This window comes from Bos taurus, chromosome 4, assembly GCF_002263795.3.
Source record: "Bos taurus isolate L1 Dominette 01449 registration number 42190680 breed Hereford chromosome 4, ARS-UCD2.0, whole genome shotgun sequence".
Taxonomy (NCBI): domain Eukaryota; kingdom Metazoa; phylum Chordata; class Mammalia; order Artiodactyla; family Bovidae; genus Bos; species Bos taurus.
The window spans coordinates 110747350-110770594 of NC_037331.1; the positions used below are offsets into that span (position 1 = coordinate 110747350).

At 39.1% G+C, this 23245-nt stretch overlaps 1 protein-coding gene across 1 annotated transcript in view; it reads left to right on the plus strand.

Moving 5' to 3' along the window:
* Positions 1-23245, plus strand: part of CNTNAP2 (contactin associated protein 2) — a 2325432-nt gene that overhangs the window by 1321763 nt on the left and 980424 nt on the right. The window contains exon 11 of the mRNA XM_024991213.2: positions 4180-4351. Within this exon, the coding sequence (XP_024846981.1) occupies positions 4180-4351 (172 nt within the window). The remainder of the gene's footprint in view (positions 1-4179; positions 4352-23245) is intronic.

A 23245-nucleotide genomic window follows, 5' to 3' on the forward strand; every position in this document is an offset into this window, starting at 1 on the left:
AAAAGCCTTATCCACACTTTCATAAAGATAAGCTTTTTGTTTTTTGTTTTTACATTGGGCTTCTGCTAATATGCTGAGGAAGATTATTTTTAGAATCTTCATTGTTTATATCAGGGGCTTGGTAAGACACACCACTAAGCTACATAGAGGTTCTTTTGTCTGAATGAATGGTTCTTGGAAGCATTGTCTAATATATGTTGGAGGTCTTAATATGGATTTTATAGTCACACCTCATTATCATCTTTAGATCATGTTTTCCTGGTAGTTGAAATTTGCCTTGAAGAGATTTCTTAATTTTTGCATTGTTCAACATCTGGAGAGACTGAAGTTTAAGAAAATATTTTATGTTCAAATCCATTAAGACCTGGCTTCCTCATATTTAACAGTTTTTCTCTCTTCTTTTCCCTTATAAACAGAAAGAAGGTGCCAGAATACTATGCACAGTAATCCTCAGCTAGATGATAAAGTTCATTAAGTGCAGTGTATTCCTTTCAATATTATCACAGTGTTGCTCAACTTTCCACTGCAACATACTAAGGATCCAGGTTTCTTCCATTTCTGAGAACACCGTTTCCTCACCTTTCTTTCAGCCATTACTGACAACCTCTTCAAGAGCCATAAATCTTCATGGCCACATTTTAATGGACATGTAGAAGTTTGTACTATAAGTATTTTCTCCTAGAATGTATCTCATGTAGAAAATGAAAGGACTCGATAACTTCAAACTCCAAAATTCACCAGGAGTAAATGACATTGTTATGAGTAACTGATGAAGTCTTGTTTTATGAACTTAAATATACCCATTCCATAGTGATCTGTGTGTTACGCAGCTGCCTTGCTTTGGAGAAGATCTTGTTCTCACAATACATCTACCCATTTTGGAATAAAGTGAGTGTGGATATTTAGAGACTTCAAGTGTTCAAAAACCAGAATCAAGTGATCATCTTGTTAAGAACAGTCAATAAAGTTACAGCTGGATATTTTTTCTCTGCTAAGTTTAGACATTAAACCCCATTCAATTTTATCTTGATTAGACAGATTGAAAATCATATGTACGCATATGGTTTGTCTAAATAGACAACTTAGCTAAGATCAGCAATTTTCTGAGGGGATTAAGTCAGTGCAAATGGGGGGAAAAAGTGACTCAGAAAAGAAAGAAGAAAAAAAAAAGAATACCATATGTTTGACATTGAAATAGAGCCTTATATTTATTTTTAACTCAAGAAATTTACTTAAGTATAACCTTATTTTTATTTAGTACTGTGTTGATAGAAAATGATTGTGTACACTTCTGTGATTAATCCTTAAAGAGGAATCAATTGATTATCATTAGGTTTTAATTATGTAACCCATTATTAAAGGGAAATTTTTCTTGCTTTAAAACACTGTTACTAGTCAAACAATATAGGACATTTAAAAAAATCACTTAATGGGCAATTTCTGAAAAAGTTTTTATTGAAAATTCCCTTTTATCCAATTAATGGCACATCGTGATACCAAAGTCACTCAGTCGTGTCCAACTCTTTGCGACCCCATGGACCATACAGTGTCTCAGCTGGTAAAGAATCTGCCTGCGATGCAGGACACCTGAGTTAGATCCCTGGGTTGAGAAGATCCCCTGGAGAAGGGAAAGGCTACCCACTCCAGTATTCTGGCCTGGAGAATTTCATGGACTGTATAGTCCATGGGGTTTCAAAGAGCTGGACACGACTTAGTGATTTTCACTTCATTTGATACCAACCCACTTTGTATACATTTTTTTGCTGTAAATATAATATTAGATGGAAAAGATTGTCAGTAACTTGAGATTTTTAAGCAGAAAAATACTACCATTTAAATTTGCTCTGGTAGGTGAATTTTGTATGGGGACAATATGAAAAGTAGCTTTGGGGGACTTTGTGGAGATATTTAATGGGATCAAGAGATATTTAATGGGATCAAGAAGATTTATTCCATATGTCCCACAGGTTTTTTTATGCATAACATGTATTACAATTTTTTCTATTGAAAAGGCATAAGGCAATTGATTTTTGATGCTATTTTAAAGTTACTTTGCAATAAGATTTTGAAAAAGTGTCTAATCTCAGCCTTGGCATATGCATGTTCTACTCCATAATAGAACGAATACTTTCTAATCCTCATAGAAATTTTCTCTTCTTGCCTTGTTATTCATCCTTTTAAAATTTTAGTTTTACTTCTTATCACTTTTGCTCCCTATATCATATTAGGTACCTTACCTGAGATGGATATTCAGAGCAGGGTGACTGACCCTTATATCTAAATTTATCTTTTTATGTTTCTTTGGGTTTTATAAATTGAGAAATTATTTGTAATGCAAATATCTCTTTGGATTGAGTTAGATATTAATCCATAAAAGAAGCTGACGGGGTCCAGCCCCAGCTGATCCAGGGTATTCGAAGGGGAGACAGCGTTGGTGACTATTTACATATTCATCAACGATATAAAGAGTAATAGAATGAGGATAGCTCAGTAGGAAAATTCAGTGGAGAAAAGAGGCTGAGTAGCTTGGTTTACGTGGGAGACCAATAAAACTTCAAGACAAGAAGCTTGCACCACTTACGTAGGCCGCAGGCGTCCTTCCGTTCTCCCTAAGGAGAGGAGACACTGAGGCCTCCCCGGTCGGATCTTAGAAGCCCAGGCATAATTAGTAAGCATGGCGGGTTCCACGCTCCAGATGGAGACTCAGCCAGAGTTTGAGAGAGAGAGATACATGGGGAGACCAGTCTTTTGAGGAACTGATCCCAATTCTCTATTTTCCAGGGTCTGTTTTTATACACTGAGGTGTTATACAAAAGTCACACAGGGTCAGCAGTCCTGACTTTTATCAAAGTCAGGTGCTTCATACAAATGTATACAGAGGTCTTAGGGGTATTACATCATCTTCTGGCCAGGGGGCCTGCTGACAATTTATGACCCTCTCCTTGTGACAGCAGTCAGTCAACCAGAACACTTATTTCTCCAGGGGTGATTATTTTTGAAACAGACGCCACCTTCCAAAGGTACCAGATAAAGTTACATTCCTATAGGGTGAGGGTGTAGTGGGTTTTAATTAAGGAAAGAATTACTTAGCCTAAGGTTAACTTTAATATCAAAGTTAATACTTATTTCTTCTATATATTCATTAGCATGTATAAGGGCAGGGGATGTGGAGACTTAGCAGTAAACATTGGCTCAACAAATGAAAAACTCTTCACCAATACAATTTCTAATCAGCCCACTATACTTATACTAATAGTTTTCTAACTTCTCTAAAGAACCTGTTTTTAGAAGGTTTAAAGCATCTCGTGCCTCTCACGGTTGGGAGGCTGTGAGCAATCACATGTGGCCGGACAAGCCTGTCAGGCAGGCTAGAGAACCTTCAGAGGAGTTTGTAGGTTGAAACACTCCTATCACGCCCAGGAATTATTATTAACTGGAGCTCTAAGTTAACTTCTTCTCCAAAAGAGGTGGTGGGGGACAGCCCCCCGTAAAGTCAGAGGTGTAGGTGAGAGCACAAAGTAGTAAAGTAGGCAGGCTCTGGTTATGGGGGTAGATGCTCGAGGATTGCCAGGGGGACTCCGGAGGCTCGACATACACAACGGCAGGATCCTGAGGCTCGATCCCGCCTTTGCGTATGTCGAGCCTCCTTCCTCTTGACCTTTGCCACGGGTGGAGTGCCTCATGCTGGCCCCCAACAAGAAGCCGACCTTAGTTGATAACAGTAAGTTTTAACTTCTTTACATCTGCATAACAGGCCTCTAAGAAATTAAGAAAATGGAAGTAAATATTGAAGCTATAAAAGAAAGATGGTTGGATAGTTTGGAAAGGTCTAAAATTGTACATCCTGATCTCTGAAGACAGAGTCAGATGAGGAAGTATAGCAATGAACGGAGGGATAGAGAGATCTGACACGGTGAAAAAGATGTCAAAAGAGAAAATATGAAGGATGCTAGACCCCAGAGACAAACATTCACCTAGGTTCAACCCTCACACTCTCCCCTGAAATAATACCATTTTCTCAAAAGAATTCATTCTTCCACATTGAATACAACATGAGTAGGATCAACAAAACACAGCAGTTGGATGCGATGGCTGTGGTCAGGGAAAACCACCCAGAGGAATTTTAGTGAAGCATGCCGCACACAGAATTGAACATTCCCATTTTTTTCTCTCTCACAGGTTATCTGAACCAGATGAATAACTCAAGTCACTCTGTCCTTCAGCCTTCATTCCAAGGATGCATGCAGCTCATTCAAGTGGATGATCAACTTGTAAATTTATCCGAAGTGGCGCAAAGGAGGCCTGGAAGTTTTGCAAATGTCAGCATTGACATGTGTGCCATCATAGACAGGTAATGGGCTGTCTTTCTACCTCGAATTGCCAAACTTTCAAAATTCATGTTTTTGTTGTAGGACAAGTTAAACTCTGAAACGTACAACCCTATATGGGGCAAGGTGGCAGGAGCCATTGGCCATACCTGTGGTATATGTTTGTGATATTAGAAGTGATGTTTATATCAGGGCATGGTTATATATGACGGTCTATGATGTCATATTAATCCATTCAACCCTCCTTGGTGAATGTGATCATTTTGCATGTAGTTTTGCAAGTGACAGCTGGAAACAGAATTCAGTTTGTTTTTAAATAAACTATGCATATAAACTGGAGAAGGCAATGGCACCCCACTCCAGTACTCTTGCCTGGAAAATCCCGTGGACAGAGGAGCCTGGTAGGCTGCAGTCCATGGGGTTGCTAGGAGTCGGACACGACTGAGCAACTTCACTTTCACTTTTTACTTTCATGCATTGGAGAAGGAAATGGCAACCCACTCCAGTATTCTTGCCTGGAGGATCACAGGGACAGGGGTGCCTGGTGGGCTGCCATCTGTGGGGTCACACAGAGTCAGACATGACTGAAGTGACTTAGCAGCAGCAGCAGTATGCATATAAACTATGCCCACAGCAGAAATGACCCCTTCTCTTTGTCCTGATCATGACTTATCCTCAGTGTATAATCCCATATAAAGCCCCCTCTTAGAGGAAAATAAATGTTGAAAATTATTGGTAGGCAATATGGGGATTTACTGAAGTAGGATATTTAATGTAGTTGAGTCTAAGACATAGTGAAATATTAAAAGATCTCATCCTTATAAGTTTTTGCAAATCTGGGGGGGGATGACTTTTTATAAAAACTTAGCTGACCTCTTACATGGTGGAAAGATACAACTTATATGGAATATTATGGCAGCATTACATATACTACCATAACATACTTCTAAGAAGTTCCTTTTATTCCAACATGAAAATATTTCATTTTGATATGTATTTCCCACAAACAAACTACATCTAACTATGGGTTGAATTTAATCTGGTGGATTTAGGTGATGGCCTATCCTATTTTCAAATCTTTTATGAGAGGATTATCTTATTCTGAAAATTTTTTTCATTAATTTTATATTTTGAAAACTAAACTTCCATAAGTCTCAGTCTGTCCCCAGTAAAATATAGACCTTAAGTCTCTTCCAACCTTACTTCATTTAATAGGAGATCCTTGGGGAAGTCATGTAGAGACATATAATGAATCTTAAAAATATATAAAATCATCTATTATGAATTAAGCTTGCTTTATATAATCTTAATAAAGTAGTATTCATGTGAATGATAAATTAGAGTTTATGATGTCTGTAGAATGTAACTTTTTAAAGCTTTAATATGTTTATAATAAGGCATAGCATAGTGCTTATTTTTATTGCATTTATGCAAATATAGGTACTTATAGCCTAAACAGTTTATGCTTAAACAGAGAAACAAACAATTTTAATAAAAATATACTCCTAAATTTTGAACCATCAATAATGTAATAGTTGTTATTTCTGCCTAAAGCAGTGGTGGTAATAATCACAAAAACTGAAAAATGCATGTTCTAAGAACATATATTCTGATATTCTCTGTGTATTCATAAATTTTAATAATGATTTTCCATACAGGAAGATTTTCCCTCTTAGTAATAGACAGTCTATGAGTCACTTTAGTACCTTGTTCATTTTCTATGTCAGTAACTTTAATGATACAATAATTTCTGTCAATAATACCCAGGTTAGTTCATCTAGCTTTTGTAAACTGGCTAGGTTTTATGGTGATACTGTTATTTCACTCCAAACAGCATGTTTCCTGGGAATTGTGTTTAAATTGTTTGCTACCGAGGAAGTATGGGTGAAGTGTTGAGATTTCACTGTTGTACACCCATGGCAATATTAGAAGTTAAAATGTCTCCAAAAGAATGAGTGAGATTTGGGTAATGAACCAGGCTCTCCTGGTAAGGAGAAGAACACAAGAGACAATGTAGATTAGGGATCAAATTTCAGTTTGGGGCAGGTACAGGAATATACAAAGTGTTCTTTTGCCAAACTGGCATCATGCCACTGTCTGTGTTGCTGAGTGCCCTGTAGCTGACAGAACAAGGAACACATCTTTCTTATCCCGCAGGGTGCTAACCCAGAAGAGTGCTTATGCAGAAGTAATCACCTCTGATGCATCGCGAGTTTCCTAAATCCACTATTGAATACCTTCTCTGCTTGTCTTATTTTTTGAGGGCATTGACTTCTTTTTTTTTTTAAGATATAATTGCCCTATATCATTATATTATAGCTTCAGGTGTACAACATATATAGTGAAATGGTTACCAGGGCAGTGATTTCTGTACAGTAATTAACAGTGTATGAAATAGCAGATTCCTTTTTCACCTAAAATGTGCACAGTTCTGTCTTAATCTGTGAAGTGTTGTGTTTTTGCATGTAGAATTCAGAACTATATTCACCTTATTCAAACCATTGAGGTGCTCATTGTTGAGCTCACCCTTAATCTTTCTTTGCATATGAGAGTACCAGGGCCATTACCCTGTCTTCACACAGCTCTGACCCATCCATGACTCCTTAATGATACATCTCTGGCTCGTCTCTGGTTTGGTTGTACGCCCTTACTAACTGAAACTTTTCAACTGCCATTCTACCATTTTATTTTCAGCCTACCTAAATTCTCCTTAAGCAGCCCTACACAGGCTCTTTCTTACTTTTATCCTTTCAGATTTCAGCTTGATTGATTTGAGAGCTATTTTTGAAAAAAAAAATTTAAAAAGGGAAAACTGAAAACATAGGATAAAATATAGAAATCACAAGTGTGATTTTTATAAAATGTTTAGAGATTATAGGAGCAGCTGCATTGATTTTATGAGTAGAACTTAGGAAAATAATTTGGGAAGGTGATTCTAAAGGAGTTTTGCTGTGTGTGATACTGAAATATTCAATGGTTTTAATTTTTTTTCTTTTTTGGGGGGGCAGGGAGTGGATTTACATGCACCTTGTTTTGTTTATATGTTTATTTTCTGAACATGACATTGAATCAAAGAGACAACAAGCATACCAAGCTACAGAATTATGCCTTTAGTAGTGTTTTCTGAGTGCATCTATGGTGCCAGGCACTGTTCTAGGCACTTAGGGCAAATCATTGACCTAAACAAAGATCCTTGCACTTGTGAAGCTTGCATTCTGGGAGAAGGGGAGGGACACAAACCTGTGATAAATAAATAGTATAGTAAGTTAGTAGGAATACATGCTATTTATATTTAAAAAAAAAAAAGTTGGGCTAATCAAGGAGGACTGGCATTTTAAGGAGATTGGTGTTGGATTATAGTTTAAACAGGTTGATTAATGTTAGCTTCATTTGTGAATTCAAGACCTGAAAGAAGTATGCATGTATACTCAGTCATTCTGTCGTTTTCCGACTCTTTGCAACCCCAAAGACTATAGCCTGCCAGGCTCTCTGTCCATGGAATTTTCCAGGTGAGAATATTGGAGTGGGTTGCCATTTTCTACTCCAGGGGATCTTCCTGACCCAAGGATCAAACCCAGGTCTCTTGTGTTTACCTGTTTGCAGGAGACCCGGGTTCAATCCCTGGGTCAGGAAGATGCCCTGAAGAAGGAAGTGGCAACCCACTCTAGTACTCTTGCCTGGAAAATCCCATGGACAAAGGAGCCTGGTAGGCTACAGTCCATGGGGTTGCAAAGAGTTGGACACGACTGAGAGACTTCACTTTCTACCTGTTTACCAGGTAGATTGTTTACCACTGCATCACTTGGGAAGCTTGAAAAAGGTAAAAGAATTCACCAATTTGGAGAAAAGCCATTCCAGGAAAAGAGGCTAGTCAATGAAACAAGGCTGCCTGTTATCATCTAGGATCAGCAAGGGGCTTGGATGGCAGGTTTGGAAGGATGCGGAGCAGATCCCCAGAAGAGGCCAAGGCAATCATAGAGGTCAGGTCCTGGAGACTTTCAGGTCATTGTAAGGATCTGACTTCTATTCTGAGAGAAGTAGGGAGGCACTGCAGGTTTCTGAGTAGAGCAGTGGCACAATTTAGCTTATAGTTTTGAAGGCTAACCCTTGTCTGTGGGAAGAGGAAGGGTAGAAGCTGGGGGGCAGTGATAGTAATCCACGTGAGAGATGCTGTGGCCTGAGACCATGGTGCTAGCACAAGAGATAGGGTGATGTGGTCAGTTCTGAGTACACTGAGACGGTAGAGGGCTTTTTAATGGACTAGATTCCAACCATGAGAAAAAGAGAAGACATAACGCCAAATGATTTGGTAACAGCAACTGGAAGGAAGGAGTTACCATGTCCTCTGATGAGAAGGCTAGTGGTAGAGAAGACTAGTCATGGGGCAGAAGGAAAAATCAGGAATTCAGTGCTGGGTATGAGTTGAAAGGTCTGTTGACATCTAAGTGGATGTTTCAAGACGATAGTTGGATACACATATCTCACAAGCACGCAACTGCCGATTAAGCAATGAGATGCTGCGTCTGATAAGATCATCACGTTTATCTATTGAAGACCTCTGGTTTCTTCAGCTGTATTTCATAAACAGCTGTAGAACTGGAAAGGGAGAGGGTAAGCAGTAGACAAGAAGCCTCTTCCAACATCAGAAGCCTGTAGCTTTACCCTTTGAGTGAGACCCTGCTCTTAAGGAAGAAGACTTCATCAAACCATCAGTGTATCTAGCAGATAATCTTGCTTCTCCTTGCACAAGTACCATCTATCATCTATTCCTAGTGCCCTGGCATTTTTCCTTCTCTGTGGCAAACATCTCCAGGCACCAGACTCAACTCTTGTCCTCCACCCACTTCCCTCTATCCTCTTTCTGGGTTTGAAACTCTGAGCAAAAAAAGCCTCCAGAAACATCCCGGTTAAAGTTACGTTTATGCACTTCCTCCTGCAAGGGAGAACCAAAAGAGAACCAAGGGGTATCTCAGATGACGTGGAGGAGGAAGGGAGTGAGGACAGAGGTTTGAGGGCCTGAGTAAGTCCTAGGAGGGTCCTGGCAGATATCGGCCATAATTTTTAAACTACAAGAGTTGCTGCACCATAAGATGGAATTTGTGAATCCCTGTAAGAGCTTGTATTTGGTTTGTTTATCTAGGATTCTAATTCAGGACACATGGTGTGAAGAAGCTGGAGTGAAAATAGTTTGAGCTGAAGTAGGTGGTATTCATGACTGGTTAGGCAAAATTTTTGTTTTGTGAGTCGCAGAAAAGACTGTTTTGCTAGCTGCAACTTCTGTATCAAACCTAAGATCACCCTCATAGGTTAGCTGCCAGAGAGAGAGATTTTCCTGGTCATCCACAGCAGTGATGTGTCATGGTCCTAGCTAATGACAGGTAAGCAGAAGTCAGATAAAGTGTTCTGAGAAAGTGTTTGTTTTTCTAATACAGAGGTTCCACCCTCCCCCTCCATTATCCTTGTTCAAATATAGATACCATTTCTTGATCATACGGCTCCAAGCTCCAGTGAACCAGAGTCAGTAACCACTTTCCCTCCTTTTTGTGGGAAGGAAAGCAACCGTTGTTTATTTAAATCACTGTGAGTCAAATATTACTTTTATCGAAGCTGAAAGCATCTGTGCTTTCTTTATCCTCCATGTCTAAAATCAACCAATACCATCATTTTACCAGAACATAGAGGGACAAATTCCTAATTATGAAAATGACTTTGAAAGAGAAGATGATACATTTATTTTCAGATGTATTAAGCTGCATGCCAATGATGTCCTTTAGAGATTGGAACTTGGGGACTAAATGGCTGTTTAGAGGACAAAGCAAATTCATATTGTTAATCAGCATCTGGTAGAAAAAGCAGTTACCTAGAGTCTTCTTTACCTTTTCTGTAACCTCCCATGTAAATATATTAAGAAAGAAAACCAGGAAATGTCTGGATAGCACAGAGAGCGGAAAAGGAAGAGTAAACATCGCGGGTTAAGTGCAGCCCACAAAATTACCCCTTGAGAAACTGAATAGACTGGATCCTATTTCTGAGTTAGTAATTAAGTCTTCATTTTATTTTTGGATGGCAGTGCATAATCACAGACCCAGTTTTTATTTTTTAATCCAATGCGTTCTTTTCCAGAATATCTACCAAGTTTGTTTGATTTGCTTTTCCTTGAAAGGAAAGAATAAGTATATGATTTTTTATAAGAGCACTTAAATGAGAGTTGGATAGATACAGCATGAGAGGCTTCAAGACGAAGCTAATTCTGCCAGAAAGGTGAACAGTGCATAAGTAGATTAATACCAAGAATTCAGAAGGCAGTCATGACTTCATACAACAAGTTTAAGATTTATAGTCCTGAGATGAAGAATGCATGTAGCATCTTTTTTTATTTTTTAAAATTGATCTTCATTTGTTCATAAGCTCCCATTTCCAGTGTATAGCAGCAAAAAGAATTGGGACACATACATTCAGGTGCCCTAATAACTATCTATATATCCATCTATATCTATATCTATATATATATAAAGTCAATATGTGATTCAAACTTAGTCAAAGCCAAGCTCCCATTTGGGGCTACTATCCCATTTTATGTGTCCTCCTTGACTCTTCCCATTTAGCTTTGGGTCAGGCCCAGGCAACTTATGTCACATCAGCAGAGGAGTGGGTTTCACTCACATGGTCTGCTCAGGCTCCTTCTGGCCTCCCCTAAGGGTGCCTGGCAGCTTGGTCTTTAGGAGCCAGCCCCACCGCCCTGCAGTTCTTCCTTCTGGCTGTGGGATCAGCCCTGGCTTGTGCTGGGCTCAGGTTTGGGGATTGGGATAAGAAGGTAACTCATCCCAGTTTGCCAGGGACCATCTTGCTTTTAGGGTTGAGGGTCTTTGACCTAGAGAAACCCCCCCACGGTTCTGAGTAAACCAAGATGGTTGGTCTCTCAAGATCTGTGTCCTCTCTGGGCAAAGATCTTCTCCTGAGTCCTTTATGTTGTCTACCGGCCATCCAGGCATTTTCACATACCCCACTGGGCCACTCAGGGATTTTGAGATCTTTCGTAAACTGTGTACAAGCTGAAATTAATGATGGGGTGTGCCTGGCTGTGGGTGTGGGGAGTGGGGATGACTATCTTAGGGCCCCCTCTGCCTCAGCTCCATATCTACTCTGTACAACTCAAGCTGACATGGGCCTCTTAGAAATCAGGTTCCCAAATGTGGAAAGGGAGGCACCGGCCACCACTGCCAGAGGATTTGTAAGTCTCTGCTGAGATCCATTCAGTCAATACGCACTTATTGAGGCTTACTCAGGGAACTTTTCCTCCTGGAACTTTAATGCTAGTGGAGGGAGGTCATTGATCAGACCTTATGCTGTCCTAAGACTACGTTCCTCTCTTTTGCTCTCAAAGACAGAGCTCTTTCAACCCCAATTCACAAAATTGAATCCACAAAATTGAATCTGCTAGTTTTTGTTTTTGCTTTTTCCCCTATTCCAGTGTCCAGAGGTAACTTTTCCTAGCCCGGCCTCTTTGTGAAAAACGGCATTGATCAACTGAACCAGAAAGATAATAAAATCAAAACTTTGACTTGAAACATCTAAAAATTATTTCCACTATAGGAAAAAGGAAAATGTGTCTCATAAACATGGGTGTTTCTGTAGTGACACTATTTATGCCAGATTTTCTGTTGCCTCTGGATATTGCTGCCTACAAATCGCCACCCAGTGGGCCTGACATCTTTTCATAGATTTCCAGCCTGACCATGCCTTCCATTCGTCTCTACAAATGTTCATGTCAATCAGACTGGTGTAGAGCTGTGCTCCTGCTTCTTTTACACTGCGAAGCGTTTTGTCTTCTATCATTAGATTCTTATTAGCAAAGTGTAGGTTTCCGGGAATATCTTACTTTCCCTTCATAGTAATTATGCAAAAGTGCTTAAAAGAGGCAGAAAGTCTCTCAGATGAACTTCGCATTATTCAGAACTTCACGCCTGTTCAAGTCTGACTTCACTGTGGCTCTGATCCCATCAGACTTCAAAGCAGCAAAGAACAGGTCAGCTGGAATTCATTCCCTGAGAACTGGAGCCAGCAAGCAATTTTCCTGGTGTGAAGCTAGTGTTCTTTTTAGGAAACACCCTTCAAAAATACCCATAGGATAGAAGGTATTCAGGGTCCTAAAACCAGATCCCCAGCTCAAAATAAAAAATATTAAAAAGACTAGTTACCTAATCCAGTCGTAATTTTCTTACATGACATTCATACTGTGATTCCTTACTGTTACCTGCTTTGTCTTCTCACCTTATCTCTGTTTACTCCCCATCTGGAACCCCATCCATTTTATATTGCAAATGGCTGCGTTCTTTCCTCCTTTGGGCTAAATTATGTATTACTGCATGCATGCTAAATCACGTTAGTCATGTCTGACTTTGCGACACTATGGACCATAAGCCCACCAAGTTCCTCTGTCCATGGGGCTCTCCAGGCAAGAATATTGGAGTGGGTTATGATGCCCTCCTCCAGGGGATCTTCCTGACCCAGGGATCGAACCTGGGTCTCCTGCACTACAGGTTGATTCTTTGCCTTCTGAGCCACAAGGGAAGTCAAAATTATTTATTGGTAGTTTCATGGAAAGCCATATTTTCTCATGCTAGATCTGATTCATTTTTGGTGTTAGAAGCATGTCTGTTTGTATAAACATTCTTGGACTCCCAAACTAACCCCAGGTAACCCTTTGGTCTTTAATTGCATTGCCAGAGCCATTTGGTTTCTTATAGAAGGATCTAGAGAGGAGTTACCTGTTTATACTTAAACATTCAAACCATAGTCATCTATTGTAGCAAAAAAATATATATAAATTCAGTGACCTAAAATACTACACACCAGGTGAACCCGTGTTCAAATCAGTTGCCTCTCTGAAGTGATCTCAGAGTGGCTTTATTTTTAAGTACAAATAAAGTACTAGAGTGACAAAACTTGTTTTTAATAAGAAAATACAGTAGTGAAATGTCAGAGGAGATAACCCTCCTAGGAGAAAAAGGGGAAGAAAAGCTTGAATTAACCATTTTAAGATTCAACAGCAGCCTTATTCCTCTTTGATGTATTCCATGTATGAGGACAAAAGGAAACTGAATTTGCTTTTGGTGTGGCATATAGCTACACTTTGACATTTGAATCCCAAGGAAGGCCTGGTGCATAAAAGCAATGTCAGAAAGCAGTTATGTGTTTGAAGATAAGCAGGAAGGAAAAAGATAAATAATTTTAATATGTAGCTAAATCAACTACAGAGAGATTTAAATGAGTCATTAAATTTTATTTCTTGCTTTTGATATTAGATTACCTGAAGGATAAAAACAAAAGCAAGTGATTAAAGAATATACTTAAAACATCTTTCTTAACAAACATTTTCTTAAGATAATTGCTTTTGTCAATTTCTTAGTTATATTGCAAAAGTTTGAATGAACTCTAAGAACTCATTTAACTACCCTACCCTTAAACTGACTTTATGGATGAATAGACACTCACTGTTTGCTTTTTAAAATGTACGTAGTGATCCCATAGCCTGGTGGATGAAGAACTGGAGCTAGTAGGCTACCGTTTTTCACTCCTCATACTCCCCCAAGTGTCGTGTGGGAGTCAAGTGTTCATTCCCAGATTCATTTATGCAAGTCATACTCGTTATTGTAATAGCATGCTCTAATTAAATATTAACTACACTTTCAAGTAGGTAGGGACAAAAAAAAAATCATTTCCATTAGAGCCAAATTAAAGGGTTTTAGAAAGACAAAATAAATAAAGCCATCAGTTTGAAAGTGAAAGTGAAGTCGGGTTCGACTCTTTGGAACTCCGTGGGCTATAGCCTACCCAGCTTCTTCGTCCATGAGATTTTCCAGGCAAGAATACTGGAGTGGATTGCCATTTCCTTCTCCAACCATCAGTTTAGATATGCACAAAGTGTTAGTAACTCAGTCCTGTCAGACTCTTTGTGACCCCATGGCAAATATCAAAACTTACAGGTTCATTGGTAACTTTAGTTTTCACTGCACTTTAAGAAATCAAGACTGGAAATTGAAGGTGATGGAAATGGTTCATTAAAAAAAAAACAAAACCCTGGCTGATTGGATTGTACCAAATTGCTCTGGCAAGTTGTTATTGAATTTATACGATGAAGGGTTTTAAGTTATTTAAAATGATTACAGTAAGTATCTATCTAATGTTTACTTTCTTTATTCTTTACTTCTCTAATTTGAAAAATAAGAAAGTAGAATTTGTGTTTTTCTTTTGTGTTCTGTATTTCAAATAATGGAAGGAGAAAGTGGGGGAGGGAAAGGAGAAAGGAAGGAAGATGAAGGGAAGGAAAGAGGGGAAAACTATTAATTCACATTGTTCTTTGGTTTATTGATATTGGACATTATCTACTTTCATTAAAATAGAAATCAGGATAAAAATGAAAGAAGGTTATTAATATTTATTATGGCAGTTTAAAAATGACATTTTCTTTGAGAATTATCCTTTGCTATTTAAATTATCCATGACCTGAGAAGAAGGGAAGAGGAGTCATAGATATTTCTGTGTGAGGAAAACAGTTTTATTAAGACTTGGGACATTTCATTATTATTATTTCACTTGTTAATTGAACAAAACTACTTCTTCTTCCTGTAATTATATTTGTACTACCTAAAAACTAGTTTAAAGAGGGTAACAAGCTTAAGATTTTAGACAACATTGTCTAAATTCTGTAAGGTACCTACTGCCAAATTTGAGATAAATACTTCTTTGTTGTCTTGTGTCTATGAATTCACTGAGGAACTGATTAGAGTTTGAATTTCATTTTGTTTACATCAAAAGGAATGTTACATGAGCAGGAGCGAGTGCAGATGGAAGAGGTGGGAAATACGTGTGCATTAATTTGGAATGTTGTTAAAAAGTGAATCAGGAAAAAATTGTAACAAATTATGGTATCTGAAAAGTGGTCTCTCTTTTCAGTTGTGGTATCTTTAATCAGTAAATAGATTTATTTGCATAGCGTGAAATTCCAGATGTTTCAGCTGGTTTTAGACAAGGCAGAGGAACCAGAGACCAAATTGCCAACATTTGCTGGATCATTGAAAAAGCAAGAGAGTTCCAGAAAAACATTGATTTCTGCTTTATTGACTATGCCAAAACCTTTGACTGTATGGATCACAATAAACTGTGGAAAATTCTTCAAGACATGGGAATACCAGACCACCTGATCTGCCTCTTGAGAAACCTATATGCAGGTCAGGAAGCAACAGTTAGAACTGGACATGGAACAACAGACTGGTTCCAAATAGGAAAAGGAGTACGTCAAGGCTGTATATTGTCACCCTGCTTATTTAACTTCTATGCAGAATACATCATGAGAAACGCTGGGCTGGAGGAAGCACAAGGTGGAATCAAGATTGCTGGGAGAAATATCAGCAACCTCAGATATGCAGATAACACCACCCTTATGGCAGAAAGTGAAGAACTAAAGAGCCTCTTGATGAAAGTGAAAGTGGAGAGTGAAAAAGTTGGCTTAAAGCTCAACATTCAGAAAACGAAGATCATGGCATCTGGTCCCATCACTTCATGGGAAATAGATGGGGCAACAGTGAAACAGGGTCAGACTTTATTTTTTGGGGCTCCAAAATCACTGCAGATGGTAACAGCAGCCATGAAATTAAAAGACGCTTGCTCCTTAGAAGAAAAGTTATGACCAACCTAGATAGCATATTCAAAAGCAGAGACATTACTTTGCCAACAAAGGTCCATCTAGTCAAGGCTATGGTTTTTCCTGTGGTCATGTATGGATGTAAGAATTGGACTGTGAAGAAACCTGAATGCCGAAGAATTGATGTTTTTGAACTGTGGTGTTGGAGAAGACTCTTGAGAGTCCCTTGGACTACAAGGAGATCCAACCAGCCCACTCTGAAGGGGATCAGCCCTGGGATTTCTTTGGAAGGAATGATGCTAAAGCTGAAACTCCAGTACTTTTGCTACCTGATGCGAAGAGCTGACTCATTTGATAATACCCTGATGCTGGGAAATTTTGAAGGTGGGAGGAAAAGGGGACAACAGAGGATAAGATGGTTGGATGGCATCACCAACTCAATGGACATGAGTTTGAGTAAACTCTGGGAGTTGGTGATGGACAGGGAGGCCTGGCATTCTGCTATCCATGGAGTTGCAAAGAGTCGGACATGATTGAGTGACTGAACTGAACTCAAGTGAATTGAATCTACAGTTGTGATAAGGAGAGACCCTCTAAGTACAGTACCACATTAGATTAACTTAGTTTGCCTTACACAAGTGGTGCCTGTTAAACTTCTATTCCAGTAGTTTCATGGTCTTTGATCTTTTGGCATAGTTCCAGAAAGGCTTCATCAACATGACAATTATGTTCATGGACACACTTCAGTGAAGACCCCTTTGAGCAAATGGACATGAATTCAAAGTAAATTATTTTTTCTTGAAACTTCAAGCTTTTGAAAATTAGTAAATTTTAAAAATATATTTAAAATCTTAAAGAACGATATATCTGAAGTTAGTTGGAAGCACCCTACACAAACTCTTTTCACATGGTTGATTATTGTAAAGTCATCCCTCTGTGTCTGCTGGGGATTTGTTCCAGGACCCCGCCCTATGATACCAAAATATGTGGATGCTCAAGTCTTTTATATGAAATGATGTAGTATTTGTATATAACCTATGCACATCCTCTGATAAACTTTAAATCATCTTTAGATTACTTATAATACCTAATACAATGTAAATTCAATGTAAGCAATTGTACATACAGTATAAATGCTATGTAATTTTGCTTTTTGGAAATTTCTGGAATTTTTCTCTAAATATTTTTGATCTGAGGTTGGTTGAACTTGCAAATGTGGAATCCATGGATACAGAGGGACAACTGTATCAACTCAAAAGACATTTGTTAATCTCCCAAGAAGGTAATAGAACTGGTGCTGAGGTTCACAATGAGGAAATCCAGAGATGCAGGATGGGGTCTCTTCTCACTGGAGAGGTTTTAATTCAGCCATGGAGATAGGAAACATTCATAAGAAGTTTAAGAGCTATATTAAGAAGCTTGTGCTTCATAATCATTACAGATAATGGTTTTCATAGAAAATTAATGAAGAGAGAATTGCTGTGGGCTAAGAGGCTGATGGAGGCTTCACAGATATATGTTGACCTTTAAAGAAACTGTAGCCACAGATAAGAAAGAACAGGCCAGGCCAAAGCAAAAGCATTAACAGAATTGTGGAGGAACAGATGACCATGTCATGTCTGAAACAGTAAAGTGACTGAATAGAGCAGAAAGTTTATATTAGGAATCAAGGAAGAGGTAGAAAGATACGTCATTCATTCATTCACCTATCCATTCATTCCACAGTCATTCACTGATTTCCTTCCATGTGCCAAGGATAGATAATGATAGTGTCCGACTCTTTGCAGCCCCATGAACTGCAGCATGCCAGGCCTCCCTGTCTATCACCAATTCCCAGAGTCCACCCAAACCCATGTCCATTGAGTCGGTGATGCCATCCAACCATCTCATCCTCTGTCGTCCCCTTCTCCTCCTGCCCTCAATCTTTCCCAGCAGCAGGGTCTTTTCAAATGAGTCAGCTCTTCGCATGAGGTGGCCAAAGTATTGGAGTTTCAGCTCAACATCAATCCTTCCAATGAACACCCAGGACTGGTCTCCTTTAGGATGGACTGGTTGGATCTCCTTGCAGTCCATGGGGTTCTCAAGAATCTTCTCCAACACCACAGTTCAAAAGCATCAATTCTTCAGCGCTCAGCTTTCTTTATAGTCCAACTCTCACATCCATACATAGCCACTGGAAAAACCATAGCCTTGACTAGACGGACCTTTGTTGGCAAAGTAATGTCTCTGCTTTCGAATATGCTGTCTAGGTTGGTCATAACTTTCCTTCCAAGGAGTAAGCATCTTTTCATTTCATGGCTGCAATCACTATCTGCAGTGACTTTGGAGCCCAAAAAAATAAAGTCTGACACTGTTTCCACTGTTTCCCCATCTATTTCCCATGAAGTGATTGGACCAGATACCATGATCTTCGTTTTCTGAATGTTAAGCTTTAAGCCACCTTTTTCACTCTCCTCTTCCACTTTCATCAAGAGGCTCTTTAGTTCTTCTTCACTTTCTGCCATAAGGGTGGTGTCATCTGCATATCTGAGGTTATTGATATTTCTCCTGGCAATCTTGATTCCCTTGGTATCTGCAATTTTTTTAAGGAGATCTCTTGTCTTTCCCATTCTATTGTTTTCCTCTATTTCTTTGCATTATTCACTTAAGAAGTTTGCATAGGCACCTCTGATTCAGCCTGGCATCTGGCTTAGGATGGAGGAGCAGTTCACAGGCATATAGGAAGGACCTCCCAGGTAGACAGAAAATGAATAGCAAAGGATGCAGATGTGAGTGACATGGGGACTGGCAGGAAACTCAGGCGCTTGTCGCAGAGTCTTCCAGAGATTAACAGCTACTGGTGTGAAGCTAGAAAGTCAGGGTAGGGATCTGAGCCTAGACATCTAGGGAGAATCAGCTGGAAACAAGCATACTAAAAAGACCATAAGTTATCCTCTGGGTGGTAAGGCATCATTGAAGGATTTGTAAGGAGGTCAGTTCTACATTACTGATGTTTGTCTGAGCAGAGGTGCTGAGAGGCTAAGCTGTGGTCATAGCCATAGAAGAAGACAGGAACGGGTCCATCCAAAGTGTTTAGTAGCTGGACTGAGGAGAGCTCACCTCCAGCTTCCTGGAGGTCAGAAAGGTATTGCAAGAAAGAAAAACTGATTTCAGAATGAGAGAAAGCTTTCACAGAAGATTACATGTTATCCCCACTGGTTCCTAAATAACGTCTTAACTGAATATTTAAGTTATTCAGTTGTTCAGACATGAATATTAAGTTAATTAACTGCTTAGTAGTGAGCACAGTGGCCCCTTCTCTTCCATGAAAGTTTCACCTTCTATGGTAAACTGTAGTCTGAGGCTATTAAATGAAAATTTTCAGAAACAATTCTTAAGTTTTAAACTGGCACAATTCTGGTAGCATGATGGGGTCTCCTGCCATCTTGCTCCATCCTTTTCTGGACGGTGAATCCTGTATCTGTCCTGTGCACCTCCCTGTTAGCCACCTAGTAGCCATCTGTGTGATTGGATCAGCTGTCATGCCAGGTACTGCAGCGCTTGCATTCAAGAAGCCCTTATTTTACTTAATAAAGGTCCCAAAGCCCAAGAGGAGTGATGCCATCAATTCAGATACGCCAAAGAGAAGCTATGAAGTGCTCCCTTTAAGTGAAAAGGTGAGCATTCTGCACTTAATAAGGAATGAAAACAAAACAAAACTACCTGCTGAAGTTGCCAAGACCTATGGTAAGAATGAGTCCTCTGTGAAACTGAAGGAAAAACAAATTGGTGCTAGTTTTGCTGTCTCACCTCAAACGTGCAGAAGTTTTAGCTGCCCTGTGTCACCCTGTGTCACAGGTATTGAGTTAAGTTGAGCAAGGTGTTAAATTTGTACAATAAAACGTTTTGAGACAGAGAGACCACATTCACATGGTATTTATTACATTATATTGTTATACTTGTTCTATTTATTAATTGTTGTTGTTGATTTCATACTGTGCCTAATTTATAAATTAAACTTCATCATAGGTATGTATGTATTGGAAAAAGCATAGTATATACAGGTTTCCACAAGGCCCCCAGTGGATGCCTGTCCAAAGTTTCAGGCATCCACTGGGGACCTTGGAACATATCCCCTGTGGATAAACTGCTGCATATTAGTTAGAATACTGTTTTACTTGGATCTAGAAAAATTGTGAAGCAGTTGAGCAGTGCTGTGCTGTGCTTAGTCACTCAGTCGTGTCCGAGTCTTTGTGACCACATGGACTGTAGCCCCCCAGGCTCCTCTGTCCATGGGGATTCTCCAGGCAAGAATACTGGGAGTGGGTTGCATGCCCTCCTCCCAGGGACTTCCCAATGCAGTTCTCTAACCCAGGTTTCCTGCATTGAAGGTGGATTTTTTTTTTTTTTAACCATCTGAGCCACCAGTGAAGCCCCAAATGTGAAGATGAGAGAGAGGTAGAAGAAAGTTAAAATGGGAAAGACAGAGCTGAGTTAGACATGCAGGTAATGACATTGTGGAATAAAGAGAAAGACAGGCGAGATCAAGAGCTGTTATTGTTGTCATTCAGTCTCTAAGTTGTGTCTGACTCTGCAACCCCATGAACTGCAGCACTCCGGGCTTCCTTGTCCTCTACTGTCTCCCAAAGTTTTCTCAAACTCACGTCTATTGAGTCAGTGATGCCATCCAAACATGTCATCCTCTGTCACCCCCTTCTCCTCTGGCCCTCAATCTTTCCCAGCATCAGGGTCTTTTCCAGTGAGTTGGCTCTTCGCATCAGGTAGCCAAAGTATGTTGAGTATATCGGTCCCTGGTCAAATGTGCCTGTCGGATATAAAAACTACTCTAATTGAGATGTGCCATAAGTGTAAAATATATACTAGGTCATGAATACTTAGTAGAGATAAAGAAAGAAATATAATATTATTAAAACTAATTTCACCTTTTTCTTTTCTCTTTCTAAAATGTGGTTGTCATAAAATGTAAAATTACCTCTAGTATGTGGATTATGGGATATCCCTATTGAATAGTGTTGGTCTGGAATCTCTAGATAGATCCTGTTGGACACTGAGCAGCTATATATAAAGCACTCCAGCTTCTGTGTTGGTCTTGTCCAAAGGTGAGGTAAAAAATTCATGCAACTTCTGATAAGACTCAGTAAGTTGCCCTTTAGAATTATTCTATTTCAGAGACAATGGGGATTCCCAAAAGGTCTGTGACTGGCATCATTCTGAAATTCTGTCCCTTTTAATTAGTTAGAGGTTTTCTTAATCCCTAAATCTGCTTGCAATACTATCTCCAGAGAATATCTTTACAGACTTAGAAGCCAGATGTGTTGCTTTTCTTCTAGAATATTAATTCCCTATTCATTAAAAATAAAGAAAGTATTCAATGGGAAAAAAATGAGACCTAAATTAAGTAGACAATGTTTCAGTTGAGCACAAGTTAAAATTCAAAGAGTAATTTCTCCCACCAACATTTGCATCAGTCATACAAATGTGTACAGATCAACATCCCTGAAGTAAAAGCCTGGGTCTCAATTAGAAATTACTTTCAAGTAATAGGAACAAAGACACAATTACGGTTTCTTCTTTCTTTCTTTCATTTTCTATTGAGGAATAACAGACATACACACTGTATTAGTCATAAGTATGCTATACAATGATCCTATATTTAACTATATTGTGAAATGACCACCACAATAAGTCTAGTTAACATTCCTCACCATACATAGTTCCAGAAGTTTTTGTTTTTTTTTCCTTCTGATGAAACTTTTAAGATCTACTCTCTTATCAACTTTCAGTTATGCAATACAGTGTAATTAAGCATAGTTGCCATGCTGTACATGCCGACTTCTTTATTTAACGACTGGAAGTTTGTACATTTTCACCCCTTTACTCATTCAGCCCTTTCCCCACCAACCCCTTCTGGCAACCACCAACTCATTCTGTGTATCCATGAGCTCTTGGCCTTTGTGTTTGTTTTAAGATTCCACATATAAGTGAGATCATATGATATTTGTCTTTCTCTGTCTGACTTATTTCACTTAGCATAATGTCCTCAAGGTCAATCCATGTTGTTGAAAATGGTAAGATTTTGATCATTTTTTAATGGATAAATAATATTCCATTGTGTGTATAAACACCACACATTTTATTTATTCATTCATTCCTTGATGGACTTAGGTTGTTTCCATGTCTTGGCCACTATAAATAATGCAATGGACATAGGGGTCAATATATGTTTTTGAGTTAATATTTTCTTCAGATAAATACTCAGAAGTGAGAGTGAGATGTATGGAAAGCGTAACCTGGAAACTTACATTGCCATATGTAAAACAGATAGCCAACGGGAATTTGCTGTATGGCTCAGGAAACTCAAACAGGGGCTCTGTACCAACCTAGAGGGGTAGGATGGGGAGGGAGATGGGGGGGGAGGTTCAAAAGGAAGGGGATATATGTATACTTATGGCTAATTCACGTTGAGGTTTGATAGAAAACAGTAAAATTCTGTAAAGCAATTATCCTTCAATAAAAAATAAATAAAATTTTAAAAATACTCAGAAGTGGATTTGCTGAATTGCATCAATTACAGTTTTTAAGAACAATCTGAGATTTTTAATTTCACATGTGAATTTTCTGAAGTAGATAATTCAAGCTTGTATGATAAGTCCTGAAGCCAACCAGAGATCCAGACTACCATTCTGCTTTCATTTCCTTTGCTCATGATTTCCATTCTTCCAGTCACAAAATGACTACTGAAGCTCTAGGCATTTCATCTGCTTTCTCCTGAAGAAAGTAGGAGGGCCCACTTCCCCTTTTAACGAGTATTCTTAGATGTTTTATGCAACACTTTCATCTCATTGGCCAGATTTATTCACAGCTCATGGGAAGAGTTAATTCATTGGAAAAGACTCTGATGCTGGGAGGAATTGGGGGCAAGAGGAGAAGGGGACAACAGAGGATGAGATGGCTGGATGGCATCACCAACTCGATGCACATGAGTTTGAGTGAACTCCGGGAGTTGGTGATGGACAGGGAGGCCTGGTGTGCTATGATTCATGGGGTCGCAAAGAGTCTGACACGACTAAGCGACTGAACTGAACTGAACAATGAGTTGGAAGATAGACTGAGAAGTACTGTCCTATCCTAAGTAGTAATGTTCTTGCTAAGACTTGGGAGTTTATTACTGAGATGGACAAAGAAAAGGTATAATGAGAGAGACAAGTAGCAGTTGATAGCCCAGTTGATATCTTAAAAAGTCTTTGTAATTAAAAATTATGCTTCTGGAAAA